The sequence below is a fragment of the Ovis canadensis genome, chromosome 19 (genome assembly GCF_042477335.2).
Source record: "Ovis canadensis isolate MfBH-ARS-UI-01 breed Bighorn chromosome 19, ARS-UI_OviCan_v2, whole genome shotgun sequence".
Taxonomy (NCBI): domain Eukaryota; kingdom Metazoa; phylum Chordata; class Mammalia; order Artiodactyla; family Bovidae; genus Ovis; species Ovis canadensis.
Window position 1 is genome coordinate 50670952 of NC_091263.1, and position 15638 is coordinate 50686589.

A 15638-nucleotide genomic window follows, 5' to 3' on the forward strand; every position below is an offset into this window, starting at 1 on the left:
AAATAGTGTTATCAATCCCACTAGGCAGTTGGAGCATGTAGCTTCTTATCTACTTGCCAGTCTCAGTATTCCAGTAATCCATTCTACCTGTCCTCTTTGGATGCATTGGCAATCTTTAGTAATAATTTAGTAATCTAATCTTTAGAGCATGATAGCAGTGCTCTTAAATGTTTGGTAAATTAAATGAAAGAGAGTTTGAAGTCAGAGCATGCTTCAGGGTCAAAGCTGTGATTAGGACTATGAATTTTTAAAATCTGCCCCCACTCTCTCATTTTTGGACTTCTCATTTTCTTTCAGAGAATGAGAATGTTTAAGGTTCTGTTGAAAAAAGAAACAGAAAACTAAACATATCAAGTTGTACATGTTTAATATCTTTTTTTTTTTTTTCAAAAAAATCAACTAGATTGAAGGAATCCTTGGGTAACATATGTCAAATTGTCATGAGGTACATTTTAAATATCTTACAGTTTTGTCAATTATACCTCAATAAAGCTGAGAAATTAATATCTGTAATTTTTTGTATGTCAGTTATATGTAAATAAAGTGGTTTTAAAACAGGAAGACACTGAGAACCTATAAAATAAATATTTGGATAATTTAAAATAAGGTCACATTGCTAGAGGAATTTCTTTTTTCTCCAGGAAGTTACAATTTACATATATGTATTTCCAGTGAGCTAATATCCCCTTCATGTAGTCGAGATTACTCTTTCTTCCTCTCCCTCCTCTCTTTTCTTCCCAGCATAAGTTGTATACATTAGGTATTAAATCACATTGTTTCTCTTTTCATCTGTAGTGACCTACCTATGGCTACCATCCTCTTCCTGTTACATCTAGTCTATTAAAATGGGTTAATTAAGATTTTCCAGTCAAATTATCAAGTGTCTATTATTGTCCCAGCATTTCTCTCACTCTTAAATGTCATATTGAGTGGTGACCACTGACCTTGGCCCTGGGTATTCCTGGTAGCCAGTCCTAGGCCTGAGCTGTCCTGAGCACTCTGAGCACCACGTTTGGCAGGTGCTTTGCATGTATTGAGAATGTTCCATTCTTGTAGTGCACGTGTTATACCCATTTTACAGATGAGGAAACAGATACCCAGAAAGGTAAAATCTCTTTCAAAGACACATAGCTAGAAACAGGCACACTGTGATTTGATCTGTGGTTTGATGTCTAATCCATCCTTTTCTGCCTATTTGTAAAGAATCTGCAGCCTATGGGTGAGCTCTGACCAGGAAACAAAGATTAATAATAACAACTTATAATGAGGAAGATGAGGTGTATTGTATACTAAAAACTGTACTGAGTGCTTTACCTAAACTAATCCTCCCTACAACCTTATAAGGTAGGTACTGTTACTCTTCCGACTGTAAAGTTAAGGAAACTCAAGCACATAAAGGTTGAGTAAACCCAGTAAACGTAAAGCCAAGATTCAGACTCAAGTAGACTGGCCTCACAGTCAGTGCTTATAGTCACTGCTTTTTTGTTTTTCTTTTCGCTTGTGCCAGACACATTGCTTTATTTTTTCAAGGAATTTTGATTGGTAAATTGGTAATTTTTGCATCAAAATATAAATTTCCACCTTTTCTTAAAGAGCTGGAGATCTGGAAATCCTGACTGCACTTTTTTCAGGATGCTAATTGCCTGGCACTGAGTTCTCTACTTCCTTCAGAGAGGATGCGGTGTTCTGGATTTCTAGCGTTTGTACCATGTGGCTGCGCCATACTCTGCCACACTGCCAGCTGACAGAACCTATCCGGGAAACTAAAGCTTCCAGTGATTTTTTTTTTTTTTTTAGTACTTTTTGTATCTCAGTCTTCAAAATGTAATGCTTGTACTTGAATCGCAATCACCTGGGTGCTCTCAAAGTATATATTTTGAACCTAATTCCAAATCTGTGCTCTGAAGTAGGGAGCCATGCCTGGAGGAGGGAATGGCATCCCACTGCAGTATTCTTGCCTGAAGAATCCTGTAAACAGAGGAGCCTAGTGGGCTACAGTTCATGGGGTCACAAAGAGTCAGACATGGCTGAGAGACTTGGCACACATGCATGCTTTGAATTCTTGCCAACTTTTGAATTTTTGTTATTGATTACCAATTTCAGGGGCTTTCCTGGTGGCTCAGCTGTCAAGTATCTGCCTACAGTGCAGGAGACAGAGGAGACACAGGTTCAGTTCCTGGTTAGGGAAGATCCCCTGGAGTAGGGCATGGCAGCCCACTCCTTGCATGGAGAATCTTATGGACAGAAGAGCCTGCTGGGCTACAGTCCTAGGGTTGCAAAGAGTCGATCACGACTGAAGCAACTGAACACACACGCTCACACCAGTTTCAGACTGTTTCTTCCATGGTGGCCTAATTTCCTCTTTTTTCCTTCTAACTTAAAATTGTACTAATCTCCACTCATGAGTGCAAATTGTAAAAGCAATTCAGATTGGTTTAAGCAGGAAAGGGAGTTGAGGGGATCAAGCAGTTGGAGAAGCCGGGAGTACATGTAATCAGAGAGGCTTCATCGGGGTATCGGGTGACTTTCTCGTATTTCATCTTTCCTCCATAAGGGTTTAGTTCTCAGATAAGCCTCGCCAAGGTTCATCAAGATGGCCATCAGCACCATCAGCATTCTCATCTCACAACATGAGAATCTACCAGCTTATTAATTTTAGCATCAAGAGGCTACCTCCTGCCTAACAGTTCAGCAAGCACTTGCCATGGATCCTGTGCCTGATCCAGCCATAAAGACAAGAGTGAAATGGGTGTGAGTTGAGCCCACTGCATGAGCTTGGAGTGGGCATAAGTCAGTGCACCTGGACCACAGGAACCTCCGATGAAGGAGATGATTTCCAAATGGAGATCCGAGTGGTTGGTACCAGAAGAGGGCATAGATGCAGGGCAGTGAAAGACCCCAGGCTTCCTTCTCAAAGGCAGTAGATTTTTGGTGGAGGTGATTGTTTAATAGGCTTGGCATGTCCTCCATCCAGCTTTTGGATTGCCTTTATTCTCAGGTGTGTCATTGGGAGCTACTCGTCGGAGAAAGATTTGAAAGCAACCTTTTATTATTCCTCAGTTGGCTTTGAGTAAATCAGAAATGTCTGTAGGAGAATTATTGTGGGAGACAGAAAATGACTACATCCCCTGATTAATGTTTTAAAGTCCCATAGAGATTGACATTTAATATCATCAGCCTCTATAAAAATTCAACCAGAATGTCAACAATGCCGTTTGTGTAAACTCTGATGACATCCCCTCTGGATATTTCTAATTAATAAGAAAGCAAGGAGATTCAGAAACTTAGAGCCTTCAAGACCCAAGTCGAATCAGTCCACCCACAGGATACTCTTTGGGGGTAACTGTCTTGGTTTTCACAGGAACATTCTTCTCACTTTTCCAAAAGAGGCTAGACTGACTCATTGGTGGAGCTGTCTCTGTATTCTAAACCTTTGTAGACTTTTTAGTTTGATTTGTCAGTCTTTGATATTTGCCACCATCTACCAAAAATATTTTAGATAATTTTTTACAAATGGATGATAATGTCACTATCTCTGTGTTTTCAGCATGGACTTTTTCCCTGCCCCAGAAGTCCTTGTAAGTCATGAAGCCAAATGATACCTGAGTAATGAGAGTTCAGCTCAGTCTGTAACTTGATCGCCTTCTTAAATTTAGAGGGACTTGAGGGTTTGAGTCATGAATATGTTTTTTCTTTGACATTTCCAGGATTGTGAGTAATGCATTATTTGAGTGTATTTTCTCCTTTTTCAGTAAAATAAATTTGGTTCATGTCAGTGTTTTCTATTAAAAGAACTTTCATCTAAGTAAGACAGAATCTAGTTGATGTCCTGCAGTTAGGAAAAAACTTTAAGAACATAAGTGTGCATAGTAATGGTCACCCTGGTATGGAGTATGACTGATAAATTATTTTTTTTCCTCTCTCTCTTTCTCTCTCTGGTGAATAAATAGCCGATTCTGGTGACCAAGAAGAGCACAGTCTCCAAGAAGCAACACTCCCACCTGTGAATAGTAGCATCATCGCTGCTCCCATCACGGACCCTTCTCAGAAGTTCCCTCAATACCTACCTCTTTCTGCAGAGGATAATTTAGGTCCTCTACCTGAAAACTGGGAGATGGCCTATACCGAAAATGGAGAAGTCTATTTTATAGAGTAAAGTACCATTATTTCTACTTGAATCTCTCTCTTTCCCCCCCTATTTCCTTTCTCTTTCTTTAGCAGCTACAGATGTAAATTAACTCTAAAAGGATTGATCACATGCTGTTGGTCTTCTCTCCTGCAATTTAACAAGCCTTGTACAAAAAAAAGCAATTAGTGTAACATCCTAACCATTGAATCTGAGAGCTGGAGGAAGCATAAGAATAATTATTTCCCTAAAGAGTTAAACAACTAAATTATGGTACATATATAAATTATGATATTATATATTAATATGAAGAATATATCTAGCTGCTTAGAATAGGTAAATACTTTGCTTTTTTTTTTTTTTTCCTTAATTGGGTTACAGTTTCCTTTGAGTGTGAAAGAGTTCTTCACATATTTTTGATTCAATTCCTTAATTACATTTGTGATTTGCAAACATTCTGTCCAAATTTGATTTTTCATTGTCTTAACTGCATCTTTTAAAGAGCCAGAAGCTCTTAATTTTTATCAACTCTAATCACTTTCTTTTTTCCTTTGTGAATTGTGCTTTTATTGTGGAACCTAAGAAATTGTTGCTTGACTGAAAGTCAAAATTAAATCGTTTTCTGCTATATTTGTTTTAGAAGTTTCATAGGTTGCATTTTACATTTTGGTATATGATCTATTTTTAGTTAATTTTTTCACATGGTGCAAGGCAAATGGGTTAAAGTTTGAGAATATAAAGATGTGAAAAGTCTTTTAAAATTAAAAACTTACATATTTTATAGTTAAACATTTAGCAACCTATACTGGAAAGGAATAAAAAATTTATAAAATTGAAACCATTCTAGAAAATCTAAGCTAATGTAATTTCTTAACCATGACAGTCAATTTTTAAAATTTTTTGGCTCTCCTTTTGAGATTTCCTATTAACATTGACCATAGTATTATGAACCTGTAAAAAATAAAAACAAAAAGACCAATTAAACTATGAAATAATTCAAAACATAGGTAAATCTGTTCTACTCAAATGGATTAATGTTGCAGGTCTGCTGTTCATGGAACAATAACAACAGAGGACATTTTTGAACAACATGAAGTATCTTATTTTGTAAAATACATGGGTATATACACTTATGTGTTTTCTGTGAAAATGTAGATAAAATTCTATGTGAAGAAAAATTCCAGAAATATCTATTAACACTTGAGTTTGAGTTAAGTAAGGAATTTAAGGAATTTATTTTCTTAACTACATTATACATTTCTGCAGGGTTTGAATACATATTTCCACTTAGAAAGATATTCCAGCATATATTCTGTAATCAGAAAAATCAGCAAGGATAAGAAAGTACAATTTTCCTAAAGATTTGGGAGTAAGGGAGAAGGCTTGGGTCTCAAAACATCCTTTCTCAGAACTAACCTAGGAAATCAGATGAGTGAACGATTGCTCCGGGGTTATTTTCCAGCCTGAAGGAGATGACAGGCCACGTTTTTGTCTTCATGTTAATAACAAATGCTTGTTGAAGACAGGGGTGGACGGTGAAGTCTTTCCCTTGGATTTAGGAAAGTACAGTGGTTAAGAACTCCCCAAAGTTCATTATCTGTGTGACCTTGAGTTTGCCTCTCCGCATCTCAGTTTTCCCTATCTGCAGAAGGACGTGAATATTATTGATCATGCCTACCCTGTCAGATTTTCGTGAGAGTTAGATGAGATAAGGGATATAAAACTTGGGCTTGTGCCAATTAGTGAGTATTATTGTTACTGTTACCATGTTTATCTTCATGTGGTTATTACAGAGAGGCTTAAATGCCATGAAAATGGATGTCAGCTATAAGCTTAGAATTTTGTACTTAACTTTTGTGATAAGTTGTCCTTTAAATTATGTCTGTTAGTAAGGAAGAATTGTATGGAGCAAAGGAAAATAATAACAGAGGAATTCCTAATACAGAGTAATATGAGAAACTTAAACTTGGAAAGAGTGTGTTAATAGTTTTGCTCAAGACTGACTTGATAAATTTGAAAAAAAAATTTTTGGTTACTTTGAGGGTTAGTGAGGAATGTGGTTAGTAAAAATAGTTAATGAAGACCCAAGACTTTGAGTGCTTTAGAGGGGAGTATGGTGATTTGCTTACTTTTTACAACCTAGTTTAGCTTTTAATCAGTGCTAGGCCAATCTTTGGTCTATTGTTTAATAGAAAATGTATGCAAAAGTGTAGCTTCTTACGACAACTCTGTGATTTGGTCTGCAGCAGCCAAATTCCATACACATTAAATTATTAGATGCACACCATTTGGGCTTCCCTCATGGCTCAGTGGTACAGACTCCACCTGCCAATGAAGGATATGTAGGTTCGACCCCTGGGTTGGGAAAATCCCCTGTAGAAGGAAATAGCAACCCACTCCAGCATTCTTGCCTGGGAATTTCCATGGACAGAGGAGCCTGACAGGCTACAATCCATGAGGTCACTAAAGAGTCAGACACAACTGAGCAACTAAACAACAACAGTATTTGTGGTTTGATGAGTTTTCCAGTATCCTGCATCCTGAAAACTTCATCTTAGAGTGTCGTACATTGAATAGCAAGTTAAATTTCTGTAGACTCAGATCTACCTGATTTTACTTATATATATGTAAGTCTATGTTAGCTTTACAGTTTATGGGAAATCTAAGAAATACTGGAACATTAAAAATTAAGCATAAACTTGCAAACCCTGGATATTGTATAGAAAATGAACAGAAGAAGACTTGAAAAGGAAATAAAAATAATGCAGATTGGCTAGGGAACTTGGGATCACAGAAATGACAAGTCATAAATTCCCTGAGTTTCCTTTTTACCTCATATATCCCAGATTTAGAGCTGTAGAAGCCGGTAATCCAGAAACACCAACAAATGAACACCAAAAAACAAAACCCTTATGAAAGGAAATAAAAGATACATAGACTGATTGTCTAACTGGAAAATCACCAGAAATATATAAGAAGTTCTAGACTAATCATACAAATATCAATTGTATATCTATATACTAACAATGAATAAGCAGATAACAAAATTCAAAGTAAAATATAATTTACATTTACTTTTTAAAAGTCACTTAGGTAAAAATCTAATGAAATATATACAGGATTTGTATTCTGTAAACTACAAAATGCTGATGAAAGAAATAAATGAAAGTTTAAGTAAATTGAGAGACTGACTCTATTCATGGGTTGAAAGACTCAGAATTGGTATAGTAAAGATGTCAGTTCTCCCCAAATGTGTGTACAGCTTTAATATAAATCCTGTCAAAAATCTCAATGAGGCATTTTGTTAGTATCGACAAGTTTATTCTAAAATTTATTATTGAAAGGCAAAGGAACTAGACTAGTTAAAACAGTTTTGAAAAGGAGAATAAAGTCACAGTAATCAGTCTACCCAATATCAGGTTTATTATAAATCTACAGTCATAAAGGTTGAATGCTACTGATGAAGAAATAGACCCATAGATCAAAGGAACCCACAAACAGCCCCACAAATGTGTCCAGCTGATTTTCAGTAGAGAATGCAAAAGCAGTTCAATGCACAGAAGGTAACCTTTTCAATAAGATGGTACTTTAAGCAGGGCTATAGACAAAGGCAAATAAATTAACCTGAAACTAAACCTCTTGCCTTATTAAAAAAAAAAAAAAAACCTCAAATCATCATAAAGTATAAAATGTAAAGTAATAGAATTTTTAGGGGGGAAAAAATAGAAATTCTTTGAGACCTTGTAATAGGCAAAGGGTTCTCAGACTTGACATCAAAAGCATAATCCTAAAAGGAATAATTGGTCAACACAGCTTTATCAAAATGAAAAAAAATTTCACTTTGCAAAGACTGGTAAGTAAATGAAAGGACAACCTATACACAGGGAAAAAGTATTTATAAAGCTCGTATCTCAAAATGGACTGCTATCTAGAATATGTCAAAGTGAAGTCACTCAGTTGTGTCCGATTCTTTGTGACCCCATGGATTGTAGCCTACTAGGCTTCTCCGTCCATGGGATTTTGCAGGCAAGAGTACTCAAGTGGGTTGCCATTTCCTTCTCCAGGGGATCTTCCTGACCCAGAGATCGAACCCAGGTTTCCCGCATTGTAGGCAGACGCTCTTACCATCTGATCCACTCTCAAAACTCAACAGTAAAAAGAAAGAAAAAAAAATCCAATTAGAGAATGAACTAAAAAACACTAAATGGTGGTAAAGATGCAGAGAAGTTATATCACTAACACATTGCTGGTGGGTATATAAAATTCTGTGGTATTCCAAAAAGCAGTTTGGCATTTTTTTAAACTATACATTTCAATTACCATGGAACCCAGCCATTGCACATTTGTCCAGAGAAGAGAATACTTCGTTGTGGTTGTTTAGTCACTAAGTTGTGTCAGACTCTTATAACCCCATGAACTGTACCCTGCCAGGCTCCTCTGTCTGTGAGATTTTCCAGGTATGAATACTGGAGTGGGTTGGCATTTCCTTCTTGGGGGGATCTTTCCAACTCTTAGAGATCACACCCATGTCTCCTATATGGACAGGCAGATTCTTTATCACTGAGCCATCTAGGAAGCTCAAGTGAACACTTAGATTCACATAAAAGCTTGTGCATAAATGTTTATAGTAGTCAGTTCAGTCACTCAGTTGTGTCTGACTCTTTGCAACCCCATGAACTGCATATAACACACCTTGTCCATCACCAACTCCTGGTGCTTGCTCAAACTCACGTCCATTGAGTCGGTGATGCCATCCAACCATCTTATCCTCTGTTGTCCCTTCTCCTCCTGCCTTCAGTCTTTCCCAGCAACAGGGTCTTTTCCAGTGAGTCAGTTCTTCACATCAGGTGGCCAAAGTATTGGAGCTTCAGTATCAGTCCTTCCAATGAATACTCAGGACTGATTTCCTTTAGAATTGACTGGTTTGATCTCTTTGCAGTTCAAGAGTCTTCTCCTACACCACAGTTCAAAAGCATCAATTCTTTGGTGCTCAGCTTTCTTTATGGTCCAACTCACACATCCATACATGATTACTGGAAAAACGATAGCTTTGACTAAATGAACCTTTGTCAGTAAAGTAATGTCTCTGCTTTTTAATATGCTGTCTAGGTTAGTCATAGCTTTTCTTTCAAGGAGCAAATGTCTTTTAATTTCATAGCTGCAGTTACTCTCTCCTGTGATTTTGGAGCCCAAGAAAATAAAGTCTCTCACTATTTCCATTGTTTCTGCATCTATTTGCCATGAAGTGATGGGACCTGATGCCATGATCTTAGTTTTTTGGCATGTTGAGCTTTAAGCCAGCTTTTTCTCTCTTCTGTTTCACCTTCACCAAGAGGCTCTTTAGTTCCTCATTGCTTTCTGCTGTAAGGGTGGCATCATTTGCGTATCTGAGGTTATTGATATTTTTCCCAGCAATCTTGATTCCAGCTTGTGCTTCATCCAGCCCAGCATTTCCCATGATGTTCTCTGCAAATAAGTTAAATAAGCAAGGTGACAGTATATAGCCTTGCCTTACTCCTTTCCCACTTTGGAACCAGTCCATTGTTCCATGTCCAGTTCTGATTGTTGCTTCTTGACCTGCATACAGATTTCTCAGGAGGCAGGTTAGGTGGTCTGGTAGTCCCATCTATTTAAGAATTTTCTGCAGTTTGTTGTGATCCACACAGTCAAAGGCTTTAGCATAGTCAGTGAAGCAGAAGTAGATGTTTTTCTGAAATTCGCTTGCTTTTTCTATGATCCAATGGATGTCATTCCCTTCTCCAGGGGATCTTCTCAACCAGGGGTCAAACTCAGGTCTCCCACATTGCAGGTGGATTCTTTATTAGCTGAGCCACCAGGGAAGCCTGTTTATAAGTTTTCTTCTAAATAACCCAAAGCTAGAAGCCACCCGGGTGTCCTTCACTGGTTAAACTGTAGTACATTCATGCCATGAAATAACCACTGACAATAAAAACAATTACTGATGTGTGCAACAATCTTGAGGAGAGTTATGCTGAATGAAAAATGCAAATCCCCGAAGATTGCATACCATATGATTTCATTTATATAACATTTTGATATAACAAAGTATGGAAATGGAGAACAGATTAGCAGTTGCCGGGGATTAACAGTGGTTTTCGTTGTAGGTAAGGGTTGGAAGGGAACCAAGTGTGGCTATCAAAGGGCTACATGATGGAAGCCTTCCATATATTGACTGTTTGGCCGTCAGTATCCCAGTTGTGACTTTGTACTGTAGTTCCGCAAGATGTTACCTTTGGTGGTATCTTGGTAAGGTGAATGTAGGATCTCTCTCTGTTCATTCTTACAGCTGCATGTGAATCTATAATTATCTTGAGATACAGTGTTTTTTTAAAATATCACACCCAATATCCTCCCCCCCCCCCCCAATCATTCTCCACTTTTGCTCTCTTATTTGTGAGAATAGCACAGCCATGGTTTCCAGTGGGACTCCTTGGATTTGATTCTGTGTGTCAGCAGGGTGTCCTTTTCAGGGTTCTTCACATCTCTGTCCTCAGTTTTCTCCTGTGCAAAATAGGGAGTCATCATTTTAATACTAATGATACTTCTCTCATAGGGTTCTTGGTAAGGATTAAGTAAATTGTAATTTATATGTAAATGACAAAGCAGGTTAAGGTAGTTTTAATTGGGCTTTTGGTTATTCTATAGGTCCTGCTTCATGATAAAGATAGTAACTTCCTGATGGTCCCCCAGCTCCCTGTCTCTTCCCCCTCAGCTTTCTTTGCTGATTGGACCCCATCTCACAAGAGCTCTGTTTCTGCCCAGTCTTTCCTGCAGGCATCTCAGTCAGGCCCTGGGTTATACCTTGTTTCTCTGGGCCAGTCATTTCTCTTCCTTCATCTCCAGGTCCAAACTGTTCTGAACGCTAGTCTTGTATATTGTCCACATACCCTTCCCAAATATACCCTCCAGTTTCTTCTCCACTCCCCACCTTCCACCCCCAGCTATACTGGTGCTTAAAACCTTCAGAAAGTTCTCCTTGTTCTAAGGATAAAACCCCCAAATTCTTAACATGCCTGCAAAAGCATGCATGACTGGCAAAATCAGGATAGATTAGATTAGGATAGTTCTGCATAGACAAGTAAGTATTGTTGGTTGAGATACTTGTAACTGTATTACCTTTCATTTGTTTTATTTTATTTGAACACACTTTAGACAATGTTTGTAGGCTTTTGCATATTCTGTTTTTCCCTTAAGCCTTAAGTTTTTCCCATCAATTAATAAGATTTGAATCTAGAATTAAAAACTGTGACAATTTTTTCAACATATTTATTAGTACAACTTAAACTTAAGACTTCACCACCTACACTTGTGAAAAAAAAATTTTTTTTCTCTGTTTCATTTTTGGTTTGCAGCTTGAACTGTTGGACTTTTTTGATCCTCTTACTTAGTTTGCATAGAATGGACTGGTTGCTCAAGCAGAATTTTGTCCCAGATCTGCTTCAGGTCAATCAGCCCAGTCATTTTGCCTATCATTTCTCTCTTGATCGAAGGGCAACAGTGTCTATTGAAACACTTCATCTCCGGTTGGGCTCGACCCTCCTGAAGGAAGTAGAATTTCATGCCCAGCCTCTCCAAGCTTCTCCTTGTTCCAGGGCTCTCTTTTGCCCTCAGTTGACTGTTAGACAATATCTTTGCTTTAGTGAAGAGTAAATATTCAAGACTGTTTAAATCTTTTGTCATTGAGCTTTTACATTCCCGCCCCCCCACCACCACCTTTTCAGACGTATTTCTTGTTTCTGAATTTCAGCCACAACACAAAAACAACATCTTGGTTAGACCCTCGGTGCCTGAACAAGCAGCAGAAGCCTCTGGAGGAGTGTGAAGATGATGGTAAGGGGCTAAGAAAGTCTGGGTTTAAGTGGGCTTGTTCACACATGCAAAGTTTATTTTATTTGTTCTTGTTTTGGTGTACCATGTGGCATGTGGGATCTTAGTTCACCAACCAGATTGAACCTGTGCCCCTTGCAGTGGAAATGCAGAATCTTAACTGCCAGGAAAGTCCCACATGCGAAGTTTGAAGAGTTGTAGCAAGGTCAGCCAGGTTTCTAACAAAGAGTTTTTGAAAGGTAATCCAGTTTCTATTAAGTGCATTATGGTTTCCAAAAGCAGGAGAGAAATCTGTAAAATTGTTTTAGAAGAACAGTTTGTTTAAACATAAAGACATGCTCAGCTCCCTATTAGAAATAGAACTGCAGCCCAGTCAGGAAGGATTCAGATGTGGATGCAACCTAAGCCCTTCAGGAACTTGGAGAAAACTCTAGAAAGTCTCTACGAATTTAGAAACCAAAAATGCTTTGGTCACTTAACCTGCTGAACCATAATCATATATTGTGACAGCATTAGAGAAAAAAATATTAGAAACTTTTCTTGAAGTGTTCATGCTTCATAATTTGAGTATTTCTCCAGGTTTAGCATTAAGAAAGCAGATCTTATTATGTTTGGGAATCTCTGTGTGACTTAGAGTGTATCCTAAATATGAGAAAGTACATTCTTCCAATAAAGAGGCTGAGGTGTTACCCTTTGACCCACTCTTCATGTTAATTTAAAGAAAAAAGGTTCAGCTGTCAATAAAGTCTAATTCAAAGCTTTGGAATTTCTAGTTACTTTTGCAAAAATGAAGAAGAAATTAAAGTTGAACAAGTGTTCCCTTTTGATTTGTCCTAAGTTTTACCAAAATTGCTTTTTGACATGGACAAATTCAAAGGAAAATGGCTTGCTTTACTACTCATTGTTCATTCTTGGCATTTGAATTAGTAGTATAATTATTGGATATACATTTTACTGTTAGTGAAACTTTATTATTCTATGGGGCACAATTAGTGTCTGTATAAACTTGATGTTTGTTTGAAAATATAAGCCAGTGAAGTATGATCCTGTGAAAGCTTTAAACTACAGGATATATGTGGATTGTAAGATTGCATGAAATGAACACAGAATTGTGTGTTCATGTTGATCTGAGTAACTTCAAGTGGAAATACAAATCCTTCTGACTGAGGAGGCATAACTGAGAGACTCATTTTATTTTGATTGCTTAGTCGTAAAGAAGAAAAGGAACAGGCATGGGCAAATGCATTATTTTGCATGCTTAAGGATAATGGGCTATCATGATCATTCACATATTCTCTTTAACATGTGATACAGAAGTGACCAGTTTTCAAAGATAAGAACATAAAATACATCCAACCATAAAACTTCTTGGAACAGAATGTAATCTTCATTTGATGTCTGAGATTCTGAAGCTGTTTTAAGCCCTCTTATTACCATCAGATCTTCAGTTTCACTATCCATTATAATTATACTGGGAATGTATGAAAATGCCTGTCAGTATAATTTGATAGATAATAGAAGACTCCAGTAGCTTTTACTGAGAAAAATGGAGTGAAAGTGTTGATACAATTACTGAATTTTCTTTTTAGCCATTCTAATAATTTTTAATTCTTAGAGTTCATGTCACTGGTGTGAACATTATTCCCTTTGAAACAAGTATGTATTCATATCCAATGCAGTTCACTTAGTGATTGTTGCTTCACCATTAGAATTCATATGTTCTTCTGGTAGAAACTATATGTATGTCCGTGGGCCTGTAAAGCCACAAATGGTTTAAGCATATACAAGCAGATTCTACCCCAGTGGCAAGTATCCATTCCCATATCTGCCTTTTCTCCTGCCAATTATCCCAAGACTGTCTTGTGCTGTTTATATCAGATCACAGAGGAGAATCACATTGTTCTTTTACAACACTGTGTTTCTTTCTGCTCTCTGTAGGTCATATGCATGTTGAATGTAACAGTATAACATTATTGTAGAGAATGTTCTGTTTTCTTTTTCCTGTCTCAAAAAAGCAGAAACTAATTTGGGATTTTGATAGTCAGTGTATAACCCTTGTTGTGATTTCTGTGTTTTAGTAGTTCTTTAGATTTCTCCCTTGCTTGTGAACTCGGGGCCAGTATTATTTAATAATGCTTTTTGTCCTAGAGAGAATTTAGATTCATTTTGATTAAAACCCAACTAATGATTCCCATCAACCCAAATCTGCTCTTCTAAAAGTTTTCGCTGTCAGTACTACCAGCTGAGCTCACCTTTCCTCCCAGATGTCTCTAGAATTCATTCTCCATTTTCCCCACCATGTATACCATCCTAGTCAAGGTCAAGGTCATGCTGATCTCCCACCCACACTCTTGCCCACTCTCGTTCTTGCACTGTATTCAGAGCAGCCTGTGAAAATGTATTTGCGTTATCACCACTGCCTCAAGCCCTGTTTAATATTGTAGCTCTCTGATCTGTTCAGTGAATGCCAGGTTCAAAGCTTGTCTTTCCAAGTTCTCTGTGGTTCAGCCTCTGAGCTTGTCTGACTAGTTCCATCGCACCTTCTGTCCATCACCCCCAGTCCTCATTGAGTTCCTGCGCTGTGATAGTTAGATGTGCTGTTCTCCCTTCTTAGAATGCTCTTACATTCCACAAATAATTGTTGAATGCTTTTTGTCTGTCAGGTGCACTCTGGGAATGTCACTTGTATCATTGAACACAATAAACAAGAACCCCACTCCAGCCAAGCTTGAATTCTAGCCATTTTTCACTCTAAGTCTTCTCATTAAATTTTACATAACGTTCAGATGACAGCTCAGGGGCTTGCACATAGTAAATCTCATTGAAGAACTTTAAGGGAATGAATGAGTGCCCCCAAAGATAGTTTAAATAATATCCTAATGGGCATTTTCATGAAAGATTTTGTGTAAATAAGATTCCCTTCTTAGGGGACAGTGCCAGTGTCAACCTTGTTACCTTATTGTTGGCAGTTGGTGACTAAAGTCAGTGATCGGTTCGTTTATTTATTCACCCCTTTGAGAAATACTTGGTGCCTGTTACGTATCCAGAGCTCCCACGGGCACTGAGCGCTGCAGTAGTGAAAGTGGACTTGCCCCCTGTGCTTGTTCAGCTTATGGTGGAGGGGACAACCATAGCTGTGTATGAAGTGGCTTGTTGTATGGTGTCCTATATTCTCTTTGCAGTCATCACAAAATGTTTTACTGACAGCAAGAGGTAGTCAGGAGTGGAAAGGATCTTGACTTGTTTTGCTTACTGAAATTACAGAGAACATTCTCATTCTAATATTTCTGAGCTGCTTGACTTAGAAATCTTATGCAAAGTAAACTCTGCTTCCCAATCGTCTTTTCAGGGCAGCCTTCAAGCCTCACCTCCCCAGCCCCCGATGTACATCATCCTGACATAGTTCATTTTTCTAACTCCTTTTGAAAGACAAAGTATAGCTTATCTTAGAATCTTTGTTCTCAGTTTGACCTCACCTTCTGTTTTTCAGGCAGCAGTATTACTTATAGGTTAAGTAAATTTTTAATTGTGAGTATAATTGCCTTGCAGATTAGAGGATCATAGAAGGATTAAAAGGACTAATATTGAAAGGTCTAGCAGCTTTGTTTGCTTGAAATAAGGTCTGTAATAAGTGACTTCCCACATAAGAACACCAAAAACTGCA

At 37.8% G+C, this 15638-nt stretch overlaps 1 protein-coding gene across 23 annotated transcripts in view; it reads left to right on the forward strand.

Annotated features, from left to right (window-relative positions):
- MAGI1 (membrane associated guanylate kinase, WW and PDZ domain containing 1) overlaps positions 1-15638 on the forward strand; it is a 651771-nt gene that overhangs the window by 541018 nt on the left and 95115 nt on the right. For all 23 annotated transcript variants that reach the window (XM_069561854.1, XM_069561855.1, XM_069561858.1 and 20 more), the window contains 2 exons: positions 3951-4152; positions 11895-11977. In XM_069561854.1, coding sequence (XP_069417955.1) covers positions 3951-4152; positions 11895-11977 — 285 coding nt within the window. The remainder of the gene's footprint in view (positions 1-3950; positions 4153-11894; positions 11978-15638) is intronic.